This window comes from Anarrhichthys ocellatus, unplaced genomic scaffold, assembly GCF_004355925.1.
Source record: "Anarrhichthys ocellatus isolate YVR2014 unplaced genomic scaffold, GSC_Weel_1.0 scaffold32, whole genome shotgun sequence".
Lineage (NCBI taxonomy): Eukaryota > Metazoa > Chordata > Actinopteri > Perciformes > Anarhichadidae > Anarrhichthys > Anarrhichthys ocellatus.
This window is the reverse complement of record NW_022280062.1, coordinates 232,386-251,918: the sequence shown is the minus strand read 5'-3', so window position 1 is coordinate 251,918 and position 19,533 is coordinate 232,386. Positions and strand designations below refer to the sequence as shown.

At 44.2% G+C, this 19,533-nt stretch overlaps 1 protein-coding gene across 15 annotated transcripts in view; it reads left to right on the top strand.

The window, feature by feature from the left end:
• The window catches only part of adgrl2b.1 (adhesion G protein-coupled receptor L2b, tandem duplicate 1), a 122,337-nt gene that overhangs the window by 90,721 nt on the left and 12,083 nt on the right, over window positions 1–19,533 (top strand). For 11 of the 15 annotated variants that reach the window (XM_031865196.1, XM_031865197.1, XM_031865209.1 and 8 more), the window contains 11 exons: window positions 1,611–1,907; window positions 3,393–3,493; window positions 5,271–5,456; window positions 6,795–6,833; window positions 10,434–10,617; window positions 12,148–12,270; window positions 13,659–13,864; window positions 14,311–14,484; window positions 15,784–15,993; window positions 17,173–17,393; window positions 18,176–18,242. In XM_031865196.1, coding sequence (XP_031721056.1) covers window positions 1,611–1,907; window positions 3,393–3,493; window positions 5,271–5,456; window positions 6,795–6,833; window positions 10,434–10,617; window positions 12,148–12,270; window positions 13,659–13,864; window positions 14,311–14,484; window positions 15,784–15,993; window positions 17,173–17,393; window positions 18,176–18,242 — 1,808 coding nt within the window. The remainder of the gene's footprint in view (window positions 1–1,610; window positions 1,908–3,392; window positions 3,494–5,270; window positions 5,457–6,794; window positions 6,834–10,433; window positions 10,618–12,147; window positions 12,271–13,658; window positions 13,865–14,310; window positions 14,485–15,783; window positions 15,994–17,172; window positions 17,394–18,175; window positions 18,243–19,533) is intronic. The other 4 variants (XM_031865202.1, XM_031865199.1, XM_031865210.1 and 1 more) reach the window with 1 other exon arrangement.

Below are 19,533 nucleotides of genomic sequence, written 5' to 3'. Positions count from 1 at the left end.
GGCAGTACATAAATTTGAAAAACGTCTTGTTTACCCCCTTCTCTTAAACAAAGTGAGTTATTTGTCTGTTTAGGGGAAAGAAATAGGTTATTTTCTCCTTTCAATAAGTTTAGTTCAGTGTACTTTATATATAAGTACGATAAGACTGTGGCGATCCTGTTTTTTTTTTTTCACATTTCCCATCATCTTGGGGTCCTTTTCTTGCTTTCTTTGTCGTAATTCTGAACACCTTCATAGCTGTGGTGCTAACCGAACACTTCATCATCATTCGCTCACTTTAATGCGAACATGTCAGCTGTTACGTTAGCTGCCATGCTGGCCTGGCCAACCTGTGAGTGTGCAGCTTACAGACGCACAATGAAAGTGTAAAAAGGTAATTAGCAGGGGGCTCCTGCCAGGGTAGAAGGTCACGGAGCAAAATGTCACAACTCGGCCAACACCGTCGGGTGGTCTGGGCTTTATTTTTCTTATAGCGAGCGCCTCAGGAACACAGTCTTCAACCTGCCGTTGGCCTCCTGACCACGTCGCCAGATATCGACTTTGTAATAAATATTTCACTGGAATGAAAAAAGCAAAGATTCCCCTGACTGGCTGATTAGTGTGAAATGTGAAATGTGGGCTTTGTCACCCTTCTCTCTCTCAGGAAATGGAGATATGTGTCTGATGATGGAGTGTCAGATAGCATGATATTGCATTTTCCCAGAAGCACCCGGGGAACGTGGAGACAACACTATAGTGCAGACCTCATTGTGGGAAGCTGCTTTTATCTCTAAATATGATCCGGTGGTTGTGGGTAACAGATGTATGATCATTCATACATGAGAGCAGTATATCCGTGTAGACACACATGCACATTGACATTCACTGTGTTTTCTTCCTATTCATATTGGCTATTCATACTTCATACGGTATATAGATTTCCTATTTCTGCTCTCATTTCCTAGTTATCTCCCCGGCTCTCTGCAGCAGCCATCCGTCCGTGTGTGCACGCAGTCGTTTTAAGCAGCAACACACCTGAGCAATGGAGCAAACACAAGCGCACTCGGACACGTGCGCGTGCACATTCACACATAGATTCGCTTCGCAGCGGAAAGCGTGGATTGAATACATTGGAATCGCATTATTGCTGATGTATGTTTTTCGCCCAGAGCAGTGCGGTTCTCCTTTCCGCACATCAGCTTTATCAAAGTGAGAGAGATGAACCAGGCAGAACAAAAGTGAAATGCAGACAGGCTTTGTCTTCATTGTTGACATTTAATCAGCCCAAGGTACGGACTCTGTTGGGAGGAAATCACTGCTTTGTCAAAGGATGCCCCACCACCACTGCTTGTCTTATTTTTGGGCTTAAGTACACTAAAAATAGCCAGAGATGGATGTGTCGTGTTGACAGGTTTGACTTGATTTTGTTTAGTGAAGGTGCAGAGTTGCAATTGAAAGCTGCACGAAGCATTTTATTTCCAAGAATTATGGGCAGCAGTAACTCTAGCAATACCAACAAGCCACGGGACTCCAAACAGTTGCAGTTCCCCCACTGCTAGAAACGATGGGAGTTCAAGGCAAGGACATTCATGACTCGCACTCCAACAGCTTCACTCTTCTCCCACTCTTAGTGCCAACCAGCGAGGGTTTCTCGGTCTCGCCGGCCATGCCCAGGACCACGGTCCTCATCACCACGGCCGTGTCCACCGTGAAGGGGCAGGGCGACACCACTGCAGCGGGCGCAGATCCGAGAGACGGGAGGGACCCGTATGAGGAAAATCGTGGCTCGGGTACAGCAGAGCCCACCGTCCCTGAGCTGCCACCGACACCCAGACGCATCTGCGAGGCGACCAGGAGGAGAACCATCGACTGGCCCCAGACCCACACTGGGAGCACTGTGGAGAGGCCCTGCCCCAAAGGGACCAGAGGTAGGCCCACCGATAGATACATACATACATACATACATACATACATACCGATGACATCTAATGACTTAATGTAGACGATAATCTATTAATATTCTTAGATTTCTTTTAAACCTTTATCCACCCATCATTCTGCCTGCAGGATGCTAGCGCTAAATAGAACTGCTAACACTACTACTAATTACTTATGACAGTGCTAGGTCATGAAAGTACATCTACATACACGTGTTTCCAAGTAAACGGCCATTAGTATTAGATCGTATAAGTATGCTATTTTTTCATTTTGTGTAAGTCCAGCTATTTGTAATTATCTTTATTATTCGCTACTACTACAGCTCTGTAGAAGGTAAACAGGGTTAATGGGGTTTTCTTTTTTCCTCCCTTTTTCCATTAAGATTTGAGTGTTTCATAAAGAGTCACAGAACCACACTTTCAGCATACAAATGATCAGGAACAAAACTTCAAAAATCCCTGACAAAAATCTGTTAAATTGGCCCCGTCACTTTATTTGTGCTCATTTAGTTCGTTTATGTGCCGTTTCCATCTTTGCCTCCGTGTACCGAGTCTGACATTTCAGCTAGGGGGCATGGGAAATTTCAAACCATAATATAGCATGATTAGAGCCTGTCAGTTCCCCGAAAATTGGTAACATTTCTCCTGTTTGTGTGTCATTTTGAAACTCTTTACTTTTTGAGAGTGCAGGCAGAGAGAAAAATGCTGTTGCCCATTTCCATCACCTTCACAGACAGCAATGAAGATGACGGACAATATCTGAGAAGTTTATAAAATAGGAAGCGCGGTCAACGTTCAATCTCTACTTATTGTCTTAATTACATTCAGACCGTTTATTCACAGTTATTTCTGAAAAAATCACTTTTGGAAGTGTAGGTTGTCACCAGTTAGGGACACATGATGCTGTTACGCCAGTTCAGTTGACAATGATACTCGCACAGGAAGTCTCTCACCAGTTACCGTAACACCTCATCACACAGACTGACAGACCTGTCACAATACAAAGCACGGCTACCGGAGGATGAAAGCGGAAAAGAGACAATGTTTTGACTGTGGGGGGGGGGAAAGGGAAGGCGTCTTGGATTACATACAGTATGTTGTCGCTGTTGTCAGTGAAGTGGCGTTCATTAGGAGTAATTTTCATCCAGACATGCAGAGCATATACAGTGTTTACACTTCTGAAACGCTTACAGGCAACAACAAACCTGAGTCCATTGTTATTTTCTGTCATTTTGTCCAAGCTTATGTAGGAACCTGATGTTTCAGTATGCCTTCTACATTTATTTTTGTTCTTTTTGTGTAGACTGTACAAAGCTTGCAGCCTTTCAAATTGCTTGGAAGTGGTTTGTTCCTGCCGAGCAGTTTGAGTTTCCTGCACCGGAGAGTGTGTGTGAATGAGGGATCAGCGGGAGCAACTGTATCTGAGCAAGGCTTTGGCTTCCCACCAACTGTTGTGTTTATTGTGTGGTACTGCAGGCATCGCCTCCTTCCTCTGCACCGTGGCAGGGACCTGGTGCTCCAAAGGCCCAGACCTCAGCAACTGCACCTCCCACTGGGTGACTCAAGTGGCACAAAAGGTAAAACGGGAATGTGTCAATTACAACATTTTTGCAGCAAACAAACACGGTACGTGCCTCAAATCAAACATCAAGTGAACCTTTTGCTTGCTTGGTTTATTTTTCTTATACCGGCAGAGATGTGGTCAAGGGTAAATATTATGAAAATGTGTTTTCTTTTCCAAGTGTTGCTAAAATACAGTGTGGGAGCAGAAAGAAATGAGCTATCAGGATTAAATGCCAAGTCCTGCAGTCGGTTACTGAGAATCAAAGAGCCAGAGCTTATTTCTTCACTGCCACTTCTGCTTTGATGTTTTGCAGCCATGCAGGTAGAAATCTAATGGAGGCGCACAGGATACCAGTTTCCGTAGCCTGCACGCACCGTAATGCAGCACAAACACGCAACATATTGCATTCTAAGGAAGAGATTTTTCTTGACCTGAAAAAACAACTCGCACGTGCAGCAGGTTCAGAGAGGGTTTCTGGGGGCTGGCAGCGGGCATTTTGGGAAATGTAGACGTGACCGACTGAAGAACTGTGCCCCATTTCCAAACTTCACTACAATACCAATGACGCGCAGGAAAGTTTACTAAAGAACCAGGCAGTATCCACAGTAAATCAGCCTGATGTTTGAGTGTGCGGTTGACACTATTGTTATACATAAGCGCCTCACACATGCAAAATATTCAAATAAATCGTGAGCGGTGATGATAAAGCTTCAGAATGATCTTGAAAAAAAAGTATATGTTTTGGGAGAACATTAATGCTGCGTCCACGGCATGTTAATGCAACGAGAAGAATAAGAAAACCTCACGTCATTCCAATTCAGGAATGCTCAGTTATTATTCCAAGATGGTTCCCCCCATATCTAACCTAATAATAACCTAAGTCTCAGTTAGATACATTTATTGTTTTACATATCTTCTCATTAACTTGTGAAACCAGATACAGAAAGTGTACAGTTGGCTGAGTTGATTGCATCGATATTGAATTTTAATTAGATGTAATTGTCAGCGACAGCGGTTTCTGCAGCCGCTTCGCCAACAGATTTGTTGACACTTCCGTAGCTCTTTCTGACAAATCGTAGAAAACACAGCTGTCAGAAATGTCTGATATATCTGACTCAGAATTACACCTTTGAATCTGAACGCTATGCATGTTGTTCCCACTCAGTCACTCGTAATTATGGCCTGTGTGATGTGACATGAACGCTGCATTGGCTTGCTCTTTGTGAAGTTTAATTGGCAGTGCAATTCCAAAGTCACATTTGGATTGATGTGTGTGCATGTGTTGCCTCATTTCCTCTTAGTACAAAATGGAAAAGTAAATCGATTTTTGTGTGTAAAATTGCAAAATTGTCATCCCGTGAAGATAAGCATATGGTATATACTGTATAACATGAGTATGTAGTAATAAATCGGGTCACAGCTCAGTTGAGACTGATTGGAGGATGCTGGGTGTAAAAAGTAAAACTCTTTATCACAAAATAACTGTTGGAATTCACTGATCACAGATGAGAAGACGAATACTGACAGCTTGTTATTTTTCACGGTACCGCCGTGTTTTTATTTTCTTCAGCTTGTTAGTTACTGTTGTGCTATTATGTTCCCTGCTAAACATGCAATCCCTTTGTTTGTATTCTTTCTACAGACAATAACTTTCTTTCTTTCTTTCTGAACAAGCAATGTTGCGAGGGATGAGGACTCTGAGGTGTATGCGGGATACATTATTTCAGCTTCAGCTTGCAGAACGCTTCACTGACATCCCCCCCCCCCGTTTTCCTCGTTGCTATTTTTAGATCCGAAGTGGCGAAAATGCTGCTAATTTAGCCAACGAGCTGGCGCGCCACACGCAGGGCCCGGTGTTCGCCGGTGACGTGAGCTCCTCGGTGCGCCTAATGGAGCAGCTCGTGGATATCCTGGATGCTCAGCTGCAGGAGCTCAGGCCCAGCGAGAAGGACTCAGCTGGACGCAGCTTCAACAAGGTGCTGTCAAACTCTAACTTTGTCCCCTTTTTGCTCCAACTCTGTTTTAGCATGACTCGGGACATTCATTAGCGGGGCGCCCACCAATACACACGAACCTACGCACTCAGCCACATTACTGAGCACGCACGGCCTCAGGTGAGGGGGTTATAGGGAGGCAGGTCCAGCCCTGAGGGGAAGCTCATTCCTCCACAGCCCCCTTGGTAATTACCGGCTCACCTGGCAGTTCTTAAAGGAGCTAATGGCCATGAGCCCCCCACCAGCACAAAGGAACAACTTCATTGCTGACAAGTGTGGAACTGCTTCTACAGGCACTCCTCAAAAAAAAAAAAAAGAGTAGGCCCGAGAGACGTACCTACATCTCTCAGCTAGAGGCAGTCCCATGCAGAGATGAGTGGCAGTTTGAAAAATGACATTGTTATTCAGATTTCCACGACAGCAGTTGCTGTGTAAACAAAGGTAAAAGGTTATTTGCACCAAAATCACGCCCCTTGTTTGTGCCTTTATGTCCACGACAGCCACTTCGCTATGAAGCAATTGAAGATAAGAACTTGTGATTGGCTGACGACAAGCAACATCGACGGAAGCTAAAGGACCAAACCGATGGTTTTATTGTCTTTACTAGAAATCACACCCACGTGATTTTTATTTAAGGAGCTAAAACGCTGGTATGGTTCTTTAAAGTTTCATCCAGCCCTCTCCCACTTTATCAACAAGTGGTACACGGAGGTGTCCGTGGCAGAAACCTTGTCGTGGCTGCAAAAACATTTTCCTGCATGTGTTTGCAGGAGGTGTTTATGATGGTGGAGGTTTGCAATCTGGATGCAATGAACACTTTATCTCTTTGTTTTCCTGTTCAGTGCGAAAGCTACTCTGTGTGATTTTCTCCAGTTTGCTCAATTAGGTAGGAGACAGCGACGTAGTTAATGCCAAGACACCAACAAAGGCTTTTTTTTTTGTTTTGTTTAACTCGATTTTTCTCGTCATGCCATGAAATACAAATGACCTCATCCCGCATTGTTTATCTCCTCCTTGTATTTTAAAGCATCACTAGTGGGCAGCATCAGAATCTAGTCTCAGCATCTTTTCCCTCAACACTACTGTGCTTTCTCATCTGCTCCCCTCACTACTATGTGATCCATACTCGCATTTAGAATTCCCCCAAATAGCATTTAGAGGCTGTCGGAGCATTTCAAGGTTGTAGTTTATAGGCCGGCGCCTTTCCTTCTTTTCATTAATTCTGAAATGGTAAGTGGCATGATTTAATGCGTCCTGTGTTCTTACCACCTCTTTCTACAATCTGTCTCTTGTGCGTGATCCTCTTATTGTGTGGAAAAGCTTCAAAAAAGAGAGAAGACATGCAGGGCGTACATGAAGGTATAACTCCTACTGTAGGCTTTCTGTGTTGCTTTTGTACCCCGTTTTCTAACGCCTGACCAGCAGCATGCAGCACTGTCTGTCTCCATGTCCTTGGTTGTCCTGTTACGGTTTGTGCCTGGTGACCTGCTGCTTGTACAAGATGTGGCTGCTCCCTCATCTGACTCGGCTGTCTGTTCTCCCGTCATTCTTTCCATCTGAGGATGCCACTGTCAATATCGCTCCGTCTTTGTCCTCTGTGCGCTATCACTTGTACATCTTTCTTTCGGTTTTTTCTCTCTCCTCCTTTTCTTCCTCCCCCACTCTTTTTCTCTCTCCCTCTGTCTCTCCTGTCGGCTCTTCATACATTGTGTGAATAATTGCCTTCCCACGGTCGTAATTGCACCTCCCTGTCAGCCAGAAGTGTGATCAAAGTGGCAGTGTGCTCAATTTTCACTTGCTTACATTGTACAATTTCTCGTCTCCCTTGTCCCCTTAGCAAAAAATAAAAGCCTCCTCTCCCATTGCAGTTGTGTTTTATCTGTGAGATTAATTTCTGAGTCCATTAATATGTTTGTGTTCCATTCTGATTTTTCAGTCTTTCTCCCCCCAGACATTTTGCTTTTCCTTTGCTGTGTTGAGTATATTTCCTCGGGTAGGTTCTGCTGAAAGACAAGGGCATGGTGTAAACACTGGGGAGGACATGCGTTGCATGGCATAATACAAATGAACAGATTCTGTATTTTCCAGTGGCTCATGGGGCCTCTCTACAAGTTTGAGTTGTTTTTCTTTGAGGTCTCATTTCACCGAGAGAAAAAGGGTGATACATTTCCCACAGCTGACTTAGAGATGACTTTTTTAGCCGTGCTAGCAGCATGGCTTTATGGATACATTGGAAATAATTACGCTTTCATGTGGTGACTGACCTCTGGGTTGACTAAACCATCCGAGGATGTTTTTATGTCTTTTGTTTCTTTATAACCATCAGTACAACACTTTGTACAAAATACAGAATTACATGGCAGTCAATGCTACGGTTGTTGAGGTATTTCAGTCTGCATCAGACATTCATGGTGCCCAGAGGATGAATCTTAAAGACTTTGGTGATCCCCTGACTTTTCCTCTAACTCCTCTGTGAGGACATTTGGTTTTAAAACAGTGCTCCACCATGTTTCCATTGCACTCAGACCGACGATGGACAGTTTTAAAGAGGTATCAAAATTGATGCAGCTGAAACAGAAATATCCTTTTTTTTTTTACCTCGTATTCTTCTTCCTTGTCAAAACCCAGCAACTACATTACCCAAAATGCAACTGCAACAGTTCAGGCGGATATTTGGGGGTCTTGTCTACATGATTACCCTAGATTTGAGAAAATGTGTGAAAGCTCTTGCTGGGCTCTCTGCTCTCTGACTTACCCTAACCTCAACCATTCTAGGTCAATGCCTAACCTCAACCATCTCATGATAGTTCTGCAATTCGAGGGAGACCATGTAGACTAGATTTGGGTGTGTTATGCTAGTAGGGGTTGATGTCACCTCATGCTGCTAGCCTGAAGCAGAGATAAGCAACAGGCCACAGAGGTAACTTCACTTCCTAACTCCACACCCCCAGATTCTGTATCATTTTTATGAACTTATAAACTGAGGCTGAGTCAAGTGACAACACTTAAGTTCATTTATCAAACCTTGCTCCGCTCCCTCTGTAGACGCAAAATGCTTTATTCAACTTATTCAGAACTTCACAAGACCCTTTCTCCTCCTCATTGTGGGCGGGACTTAATCACAATTTGTCTGTAATTACCTTGTGTTTTGTTTTAAAAGATGTCTAACAATCAATCATTTTGTTACACCAATGCAATAGTGTTTAATAGTGTATGATATAGTTTTTAAATTCTTGTAGATAAAAAAAAAAAGTTCTGTCTGCGGAGGCGCCGTCCATGGCGTGGAAAGCTTCGCTCTGTAATTTAAGTGTGCTAGTGCTGAAGTAACTGTCCCCCATCCTTATGAAAATGCCTATGGTGCATGAACAACTTCACCTGAGGACCCCTGTCGGGGGTTAGAAAATATGGTCACCCTAACCGTTACTCACCCGCTGTTGCTCTTGAAGTCAGCACTGTTTCATTTCTCAGGCTATACAGCGAGCTGTGGAGGCTCCTCTGGTAGCACCCCAGTGATTTGTAGAGTGACCTCCAACCAGGAGAGAATTAACCAGGATTCAGTCCGAACACGGAATCTTTCTGTGCTACACAAATTAGAGACAGGCGACTTTTTATTCTCCTTTTGGATTTTATGGGTCCTTTTGAGGATGGCTCACCACAGGGGTGGGGCGGGTGGGGGGGGGGGCATTTAGTGTCTGTCTGGTTGTAATGTCTCCGACTCTGTAATGGCCACTGCTCTCTCTCGTGCTCACACACACGCACACACACACACACACAGAGCGACTTAACTCCTATCATAGTCACAGCTCACAAGCTTCCAGTTGCCTGCAAGGTCAGGGCAACGGAGATTGATTTCTGTGCTCAGGCCGAGATATATAGAGACACGCTGAGAGCGCTGCGTCTGGATACAGTCATCACCGCTGCGGTTAATGTGAGCTCAGTGGTTAAATGTTGCGGTTAATCATATATTGGTGCAGACTTTGGTTGATCCCCCTTTCTTGTTTTTCCAGGCAAACGGATAATCCTGTCTGTGGTCAATTAGTGTTTTGGATAATCACAGCTGTGACTAATTGGTACAGTGAGCAAGGGCTTGTTGTCGTTAATTACCGTTCTCGTAGTGGGCCTTGCTGTGGTTAATGGCACCTCTGGTTAAATTGTCACTCTGATTTACCACACCAAGGGTTGAGCTGGATTCTGAATCTCTGTAGTGTCAGTGTTGTGGTTTGTTGTGTCGGGCAGGAGCCGTGAACTCTTCCGAGGTCAGAGGAAACTTGTTTTGTCAACATATGATACTTGTGTGAGTTTTGTGGAATGTTTTGCTTACTTACTGCTTATCAGAAAGCAGGAAATGAAAGGATTTCCATTGAAAACAAGCAGAAATGTTCCCCCGTCTTGACTCAAACTGCCACTGTGGACATGGATTTCTGGGATAATGCCCACTTTCCTCCAGGAGAATAGTGTTCGAGGCCGTAATGGGCAAATCCCGTCGGGGAAACAATAGTTTTGTTCATGGTGGTAATTGTTCTTTTGGAAAATAGCATCTTAAAACCAGGAATTGAGAAAGCATCTGTGTAGACAGCAGTGAAGGGAAGGGGAAAAGACATTTGTTTTTTATTTCCTCTTCCCCTAAAGCACTTTTACATTATTCAAAAAAGAAATTGGTCCAATAGCGTCTTCTTAGATTTTTGGTAAACAGAATATTGAATAATACATGCTGCATTTTTTATGATCATTATTATTTCAGCCGCCCTTGACTTTCTTGAACCCTCGTGTCTTCAGTCGAAGTGATTTTGATATTTCAGTGTCAGTCGTGTGACTGTTGGCCACGCATGCAACCTTTTTCTTTTTATGATTTTGATTTTTTATCATTTGCTGCCCGGTCCCCGCTCTTTGTTATTACATTGAAGTTATGACGGGAGGGAAACAGCAAGCTGACATTTCACTTTATCTCCATGGATACAGGCAATTGTGGACACTGTTGACAACCTCCTGAGGCCGGAAGCTCTGAAATCCTGGAAAGACATGAATTCCACGGAACAAACGCACGCCGCCACAATGCTCCTGGACACCCTGGAGGAGGGGGCGTTCGTCCTTGCCGAAAACCTGATTGAGCCGGCGATCGTAAAAGTGCCCGCAGAGAACATCAGTAAGTTCCTCTCCAAAAACCCATAAAACTGAGAGAAGTACATGCACACTCGTTACGATGCTGGGGGTTATTCTTATTCTGTTGGCCGTGCACCACCTATTGTCGTCAGGGTGATTTTTTAAATTTTTTTAATGAGAATATGTCTTAAAAAATAGCCACATCTTGCTTATGTCTTAATAAATGATTTGTCTCAACGAAAAAAAAGCAAATGTGTCCTCCACACAGTTTATAGCAACATGATCTCATTCATTTAAGTCATATTTCTACTCTTCCAGCTCTTTGTTGCTATGGTAATGGTCTCCCACTCACCCTTTTTGTCTTATACCTCATTGGTTTTTAAATCGTCTTCTTGCATATGAAGTCACCTCATTGAGTGTGTGCTACAAGATGAACTGCACAGACCTCTGGGGGGAAACAAAGAAACTGGTTGAATGGCATTATTCCATTCGCACAGCACTCTATCGGCTCTCTCTAAGCCTTTCCCATTAAGTGGTAGTTAGCTAAGCTGATAAGGACTAGTTGCTGTGTATATCTACCAAAGGCACTGATTAATACAGTGTGTAATATGCTGTATATTTGGCCACTTAATCACGCCATTCAGGCAGTTTGTATGAGCTCGTCAAGCTCCAGCAGAGATAATATTCCAGTAGAGAAACATTAAAACAAAAACAGCCATATGAAGAAACACACAACCTCCGAGAAACGGCTTACCTGACCTCCCTTGAAGAGTTGGGGAAAAATGTGAAAATGATTGTTGCTCCTAATTAGCAGTTTGTCGACGGCAAAACGGCGCCTCCAGGTGCGCAACAAGGGCGAGACGAGGGAAAAGGGATGGAGAGCAAAGGGAGAGCGAGTAACTAGGCAGAGGAGGGGGGGAGGGGGGAGTGCAACCAGAGAACAATTCCTCATCTCCGACTGTCAGAAGCCATCTATCTGAGGAAGTAAGGCCGTTCCTGATGGGAGGGAGTGTGCTGATACGTGTGTCCTCCTGACCCTTCAGTAATTTCACACATCAAAGGGAGCACCACCCGGCAGCTGGCATACAGGAGAGAGAGGGGCTGCTGGAATTTGGAGGATTTTCAGAGATTTGCTCGTCGAGCCCAGAGTTATCTGAACCCACAGGGGATAGAAAAAGTAAAAAGTAAAAGCTCAATGATATTTTTGATCCTATGAATATTTGACATTCATGCTGCAGTAGGCTGCATGCTCGCATTTGCTCATCCTCTATCACCGCCCTTGTTGTTGTTTTTTTCTTTCGCTCCTGCCTCGGAGGCTTTCACAATGCCAACCAACAGCTTAGTGACATGTTTTTTATTCTTTTTTTAAGTAAATGACTCTACAGGGTTTTGCCAATAAGATTAGATTCTGTTACTGGTACAATGAACCTCGAGTCTTTACACATACCCTGCCGGGCCTTAGCGGCAGAGCTCTATTAAACACCATGTACCGCTTTTGAGATGTTAACACGGTTTAATACATCTCTCTCTCTCTCTCTCTCTCACATTCCCCTCACCTCCTACTATCTCTCAGTGTTGGATGTGTACGTGTTGAGCACCGACGGTCAGGTGCAAGACTTCAGGTTTCCTCAGACAAGCAAGGGTGGAGCGTCTCTTCAGCTTTCCTCCAACACGGTCAAGGTCAACAGCAAAAATGGTGAGAAGAATGCAGTTGCTGCAGAAACATTGAATCATGGTTCATTTTCTGCTTTTCTTTTCTTTTTTTGGGGGGTTGTTTAGTAATACCCTCTTTCCACCAAGCTTAGCGCAAATATGCAGCTTTTTTAAACACTGATAGACTGTTTTCCCATTGCCAGTAGACCAGTGTGCCTTTCTGTGTTGTTTTGTGTTGTGTCATGTTCAACGTTGTTGAATTATTGAAAATGTTACGGTGGTTACTTCTTATTCTGTCTTTCTTTAAACTCTCAAACCAGAGTTGGTGATTGTTGGAACAGTGGAGAGACTGTTAATATAATAATTGTCCAAATCCCTGTTGATGCTCTTCAACGTGTGTCACATACCATTGCACAGAAATAGGGGGGTCGGGGGGGGTAGCGTGTCCACACGGCTGTGATGTTTCCATCACTGCTGATCGGAGCTGGAGCCGATAAAGACCCATGACAGAATTCTGCAGGAATGAGTCAGCATTTTGGCATTTCCAGCACCCCTCGTCTCTAAGTCGATGGGTTTTTTAAACGGGTTTTTGGTTGCCTGATGCCTGAGAAAAGGTCTGTGGTTAACACAAGGTTAAGAGATTTTAACGTTTTGTGCTACAATATATCAGTAAATGCCTCTCTCTGGAATTTTGAAGCTTTTACTTGGTTGCTAACAGGTGGCTAAATGAGATTACAAAACGTCATCACACCAACTAGTCCACCTTTACAGCCTTATGAGACCGCGGTGTAGTTTGTTTTACGGCCATTTCAATGACTTCTGGTGTCCACACTGGTTGCTTTCCCAAATTGTCAACAAATATCATATCTCAAAAGAGAGCGATGTGATCCTGAGTTAATTGAGAACAATAGCTTGTGTGGTTTAGATTTAAAATCACAATTTTCACTCAAGAATATGGTACATGCCATTAGAATGTGTTTAAAAATCAAGTTTCAACACTAAAGTTAAACAACACATTGAAAGCCAAGCTTGCAGAGATGTCTTTTATACTTTATGTGTAGCAGTACCTCAATTAGTCATGCAGAGAAAAATGTCAGCAAGGCTCCCATATCCAGCTCTCATGGTGCAAATTCAAATTGGGCTCAATGCTGCCCCCAATGCCCCACCGTGTCTGTCATTTGATGGACACAGGGGGCAGCAATGAGCCCCTTAAAGGAATAGTTTGACATTACAAAGTTGAAAAGGTGTATTCAACCTTTGCATGTCAAGAAAGGGAATCAGCGTTGTTCCTAAAATGTGGAACTATTCCTTTAAGGTTTGGTGCATTCATACAATGAATGAATACATCTCTTTTCACGAAAGAGATCATTTGTAACTCACTTGTTTATGCTCCCTCTGCATGTCTCATGATTGTATTGTTGCCGGTTGCAGGTGTTGCCAAGCTGGTTTTTGTGCTCTACAAACACCTGGGTCAGTTCCTCAGCACCGAGAACGCCACTCTGAGGGGAATGGGGGACCCGAACAAACGCAACCTCTCCCTCACCGTCAACTCCCACATCCTGTCGGCTTCTATCACCAAGGAGTCCAGCCGTGTGTTCGTGGCCGACCCCGTCATCTTCACACTGGAGCACCTGGATGTAAGCTTCCTCCTGAGACTCACCGGGACCACATCGCAGAGCCGGGCTGCCAAAATACTGAAACAGCTGCACAAGCTTTAGTAGTGCGGAGCGAATGTAGAGGAAGGGTTGGAGTAAAGTGAAGGCATCTATATTATGAGCGGTGGGACTAGTAGAGTTAGAGAAGCGAGGCAGGCTGGGAATCTGCCATAGTAACCTTTTTATTTCTTTATTCCTTCATCCCTTTTCTTTCAACAATCAATGGTAATTAAAAAGCTTAAATTGTGCAGACACTAATAGGTAGAACACACATAAGCAGTCTACACACCAGGTACACTGACATCCTGTTTCTTACAGCTAGACATATGAAATATACAAGGTGTGTTTGTGTACAGTCATGCATACTGCAGCGTATATTCATGTATGTTTCATCATTCTTTCTCTCTCTGTGTGTTTGTCTTGTTTAGAAGGAGCACTACTACAATCCAAACTGTTCCTTCTGGAATTACTCGGAGCGGAGCATGATGGGATACTGGTCCACTCAAGGCTGCAAACTGCTGGGAACCAACAAGAGCCACACCACGTGCTCCTGCAGTCACTTGACCAACTTCGCCATCCTCATGGCTCACCGGGGAAACGTGGTAAGTGGCTCCATCCTGGTGGTTTGCACGCGCTATTTCTCTGTCTCGCTTAGTTGTTCTTCCGTCTCACTGACAGATTTGTGCACACACGGCAAGAACAAGAATGGCATTTCAGTGGAGGTAATTGGATTATTGCTGGAGGAGAAGGTAAAGGTGGGGGGAGGAGGAGGGGATAAGGAAGCGGGCTGTCACTTTAAAAGAGCGAGATTGTGGATCAGGATAGGAAGTGCGTTACCATTATCAGAGGTAATTATATTTTACCTATGGTCCGTGTCTAATATTCCTCCATGCGTATGTCCCAGAGAATCATGGGAAACAGTATATCCTCAGCTTTAACTTGTGTTTCCACCCCTCTTGAAGTGGTGTAGGATCCATTTGGTCGCAAAATGCAATTACAATCCAATTACATGATAAATGGCATGTGTAGCGGGGACCTATAGCCAGCAATAAATGTGGAGGATAAGTCTGTGGTTCGTTTAATAATACGTCCCATTTCATGAACGCTGTCCCTGTCATCTGTCTTAACCTCAACCTTAACCACAGCTCGAAACCAGAGCCCCGAGGCTCGGCTTAGCCTCACACCAATTCCCTGCACATCACCTCAACTGCAACTCCTGCCCTCAATAAAATTACAAATATCACAGGAGGAATTGCCTCACTTTCGGGCCACCGTGTTCCTTAAGTGATATTTTGCATGGTCAAGTCTGCTATTTTCACATTTGCCTGGTTCCCATCTTGAAACAAGCTCAGTTTTAGATTTTCTGAAACACGGCGTGATTTGACCTCAAAGAGGAGAACCCACATGTGGACGACGCATCACGTGGTCGCGGTTCTTTGTGGCAGTTTTATTCAAACTGACGTCGCTTTCTGCAACATGGGCGCCATAATGTGATCAAAAGCATGTTAAGGTTGAGCGCCACGTGTCATCAGGTTGAAGGACAGGTTCTCTGAAGCTGATCAGAGGCGCCAACAGTCTGAGTCACTAAAGTCAAGTGGATATCTTCCAAAGTTAGTGACTTTTTTTGTAAAACATGTACTGTTTTTATTACCATCCCTCCACTGCAGCTCAACAGGGAAACACAGAGGGAGTTTATGCTGAAAAGACAGAACTTTTGGAAGATATCTACGTCATCTGTCTGATCATACAGTATAAACTCTGTCTCTTCCATTGAAAAAGCATTAATAAGGGACATTTTTAACAGTCGCACGATCACAGCATGCAGAACCCTGTTTCAATGTCCATACAGGCACATGACTATTGTTTTAAGACAACGTGTGTGTGTGTGTGTTTCTCTGCAGGGGGATGGGAGCGTCCACGAGCTTCTTCTCACCGTCATCACGCGGATGGGCATCGCCGTGTCTCTCGTCTGCCTCGCCATCAGCCTCTTCACCTTCTGCTTCTTCAGAGGTCTGCAAAGCGACCGCAACACCATCCACAAAAACCTCTGCCTCAACCTCTTCATCGGCGAGCTCGTCTACCTCGTGGGCATCAACATGACAGAACCAAAGGTACCGTGGAAATGATGATTCAGAGGGTTTTAAGCGTCCACACTGCTGATGAATGAGCTCATCTGCTGTGATTAACCTTTAAACACGTGAATTTCTCTTTCGATTGGCTGTAATGTTGGCAACAAAAAGAAAGATTAAAATACCACATATATATATTCTGTATCTGCTTGTTCCAACACTTGAAGATCTTTGATGCTGACTGTGAGAGAAATATTGAAACTCAGGAGGAAGGTTTTTTTGGTTGTTGTTTTTCAGGCTTCCCCATTTTATCAGATAGAAATATTCTATGCATGCATTATTTCATACGCAGTTCTCCTACACCAGTTCTATCTTTGGAAACTTTGGGAACTTAAAGTAAAACTGAAAGTAAAACTCTATGGCTTTGAACAAAGCTTGGTTGCACAATGTGCATTTTAACAATGGACCCACCAGCTGTTTTTTGGGAAATTGTACATTTTGTACTCTTCTGCTTACCCAGAATGAGGACAACTTATGGACGTCTTTGTATGTATAATGTATGCCATTTTTGGCTGTTAGCTTCGCTCATTTATTGAACCTTTATGAATCAGTGCCATTTAGGATACATTCTCAAATATACTGTTATTTAGATTTTTAAACATTTCCATTTTATCACCTCATGAAGGTGTTTGCCTTCTTTTGCCTTCTTTACACGTTCAGCAGATATGGAGCAACATTAGCATTCATTTGGAGCAGTATTTCTGTCTGATAAATGTAGGGCTAATGTTCGCTCTCATTTCAGCTCTGATTGTGTCTCTAAGGACTCCTGAGGGAGATATTTGGCTCTTTGGCAGCTAAATGCTCCGCTGTGTTCCCCGTCTAGTCACTAAGTTTGTCTGCGTTCCAGGCAGGTAGTGCACAGTAGGTTTATCAAAGCAACAGCTGCCTGCTGCTGCAGCCAAATATTGAGCTGGGAAGAAAAAAAAAAGCTTTTACATTACATGTAGTCATTTGATCAACTCAAAAAACATTGATTTGAGCAGCTTTAAGGAATTCTTGATCCCATAGACATTGTGATCTAACTGGTCACCTAAACTTTTAATCTCTAAACAACAGCATCAAGCATAAGTAGCTAGGAAAGTCATATTTAACTAACCCTAAACTGTCCCTCTGAAGCCTCCTTACCTTTGTGTGTAATGTCTGCATGTGTCTTCCTGTCAGCTGGTGTGCTCAATCATCGCCGGAGTTCTCCACTTCTGCTTCCTGGCTGCGTTCGCCTGGATGTGTCTGGAGGGCGTGCAGCTGTACCTCATGCTGGTTGAGGTATTCGAGAGCGAGTTCTCACGCAGAAAGTACTACTACGTCTCTGGGTACCTCATCCCGGCTGTGGTGGTGGGCATCTCGGCCGCCATCGACTACAGAAGCTACGGCACACAGCGGGCGTAAGTGGGACATCTTTGTGGAGATTCTTCTTTTGCGGGATAAAAATATATAGAAATGAGGAGCATTAGTCGTCCCTTCTCCCAATCAGCATGCATGTATGTGCTAATGATAGCAATATCACGAAGAGTAGTCCACCTATGCCCCCTTGGTAATTTACACCCTGACACAGCTGTGACAGGGTGTAAATTTCAGGAGGCTGTGAGCAAAGCTGCGGCTTTAATGAATGCGCTGGCGAGCTGCTCTGGCCTGCTGGGTTCTTATTCTTTGCATGTGGATAATTGCCGCCCTTGTCAGTTAAAAGTTTATGCACTTCTTCGCTGGTCTTCATCCAAGCAGGAAGCTTCATGATTTGTAAGACTGCAATCCTCTAATTTATGGAATTTAAGCAAATGCTTTTTTTTCCCACCCTCACATTTTATCGCTGTAGTCCTCACCACTTCTGTTTCCTGGTGATAAACACAGATCGAGGTGTAATTCATTCTCGGACTGTCTGCAATACAATGTTTACTGTTCAGAGTCTTGGGTATGCACAGTCAGACGTCCCACATTTATAGGCCGTGAAGTCACGAGTGCAATAGCCGCTGCCTTTTAGACTGCAGCTTCTTGTGGCACGGGGCCAGCACTCCCTCAAGGTCGGGTTTTCTTCTCTGTGGTCGGTGGAGTCTCTATTCTGTTGTCGTATCATCCAGCCAGCTCTGCCGGGCCCTGATCGATGAGACACAACTCTGTTTTGGCAATGAGATGATTTAATGAAGTGAATATCACCTTTTGCCCACTGTAGATGCTGGCTGAGGGTAGATAACCATTTCATCTGGAGCTTCATCGGACCTGTAACCTTCATAATTGTGGTAAGCTGTAATGTTGTTGCACGCGTGTGATAACTTTTTTTTTTCTTCTTTCTTAGAAAATCTTTGAAAACAGTTTATAGATTCCCTCTCTCTCTGTACTGGCACCCTCTTAGCTCTGCTTTCTCAGATCAATTTGCATGAGAGTAAAGTGGTCCCATTATAGCTGACACGAGGACATCAGTGTCCATTCAGCTATGAAATCCTCTGAAATCAGAATCGGTGCGCAGCAACAACTCAAAGCTGTTTGGTCTTTGCTGTACATCTAGAGAATACTCTCCTTCCGCAATCAAGAGGCGAAATCGTCTCAGGCATGAAGGTCATTTGCTCAGTGGGAAAACAAGGGTGATGATGGTGGTGTTGGGGGGCGTTGAACATGGAAGTAATGAGTGGATGGGCCAGACAACCATTATCACAGCTCATAGCCCTGCTGAGGATCACGACCCGTCCCCAGCCAATCCCAGCGCACGGACATCTCCATCTTCACGCTTTAATATTTGATGTGGTGCACTGGGTGTTCTCGATGCACACACACAACACACGCACATCCATGCAGGCGGGAATGCCTGCACGCAGCCCTGAACAAACACGTGCTGCGTATCCATACAGGCGCCTATGATAACACACATGTAAATCTGTCCATAGGCTGTAAATACACAGCAAGAAAAAACAACTGGGAGAAGTGCTGCATCGGCAGCGCTGGTTTTTTTTGGCAGAGAGGTGAGAGAACCTGAATATTGTAGAGGACGGCCCCTTGGAGACTAGGCATGAGGGGGAGGGAGGGGGTCCGTATGTAGTTTGCCTCAGCTTTCTGCAGAGTGCCTCCCTGTCCGTCCGTCCGTCCGTCTCATCGGATCTGTGTCATCACGTGTTAAATGCTGTGTTAAATGCATCTCCAGCCACTCGACTCATGCGGACGTACATCAGCCCCGGTGGCTTGGAGACAAAACTCGGCATTACTCTAAGCTGTGTATCTAAAAGCCTCTTTCTGTCTTCTTGGCCACTCCTTTTTTTTTTTCCTCCATCTTTTCCCCTAATGTTGTTGGTTTCCATCTGCTTTCCACTCACGCTCTTTGTTTGAAGACCCTTTTTTTTCCTGTTGCCCCGTTTCAGAATGTGTCCATATGTTGCAATAATGCGGCTCTCTTTTGCTTATTTATGTATGAAAAATTGAAAGCATTTGTTAAACTGAGACTATGTTGGGATCACTCCGCTTTGTTTTTCTTGCCAACTCGTACTTTTTTGTTGTTTGTTTCCCTTCATGTGTGGTCGATTGGTCATGCTTTCAAAACGC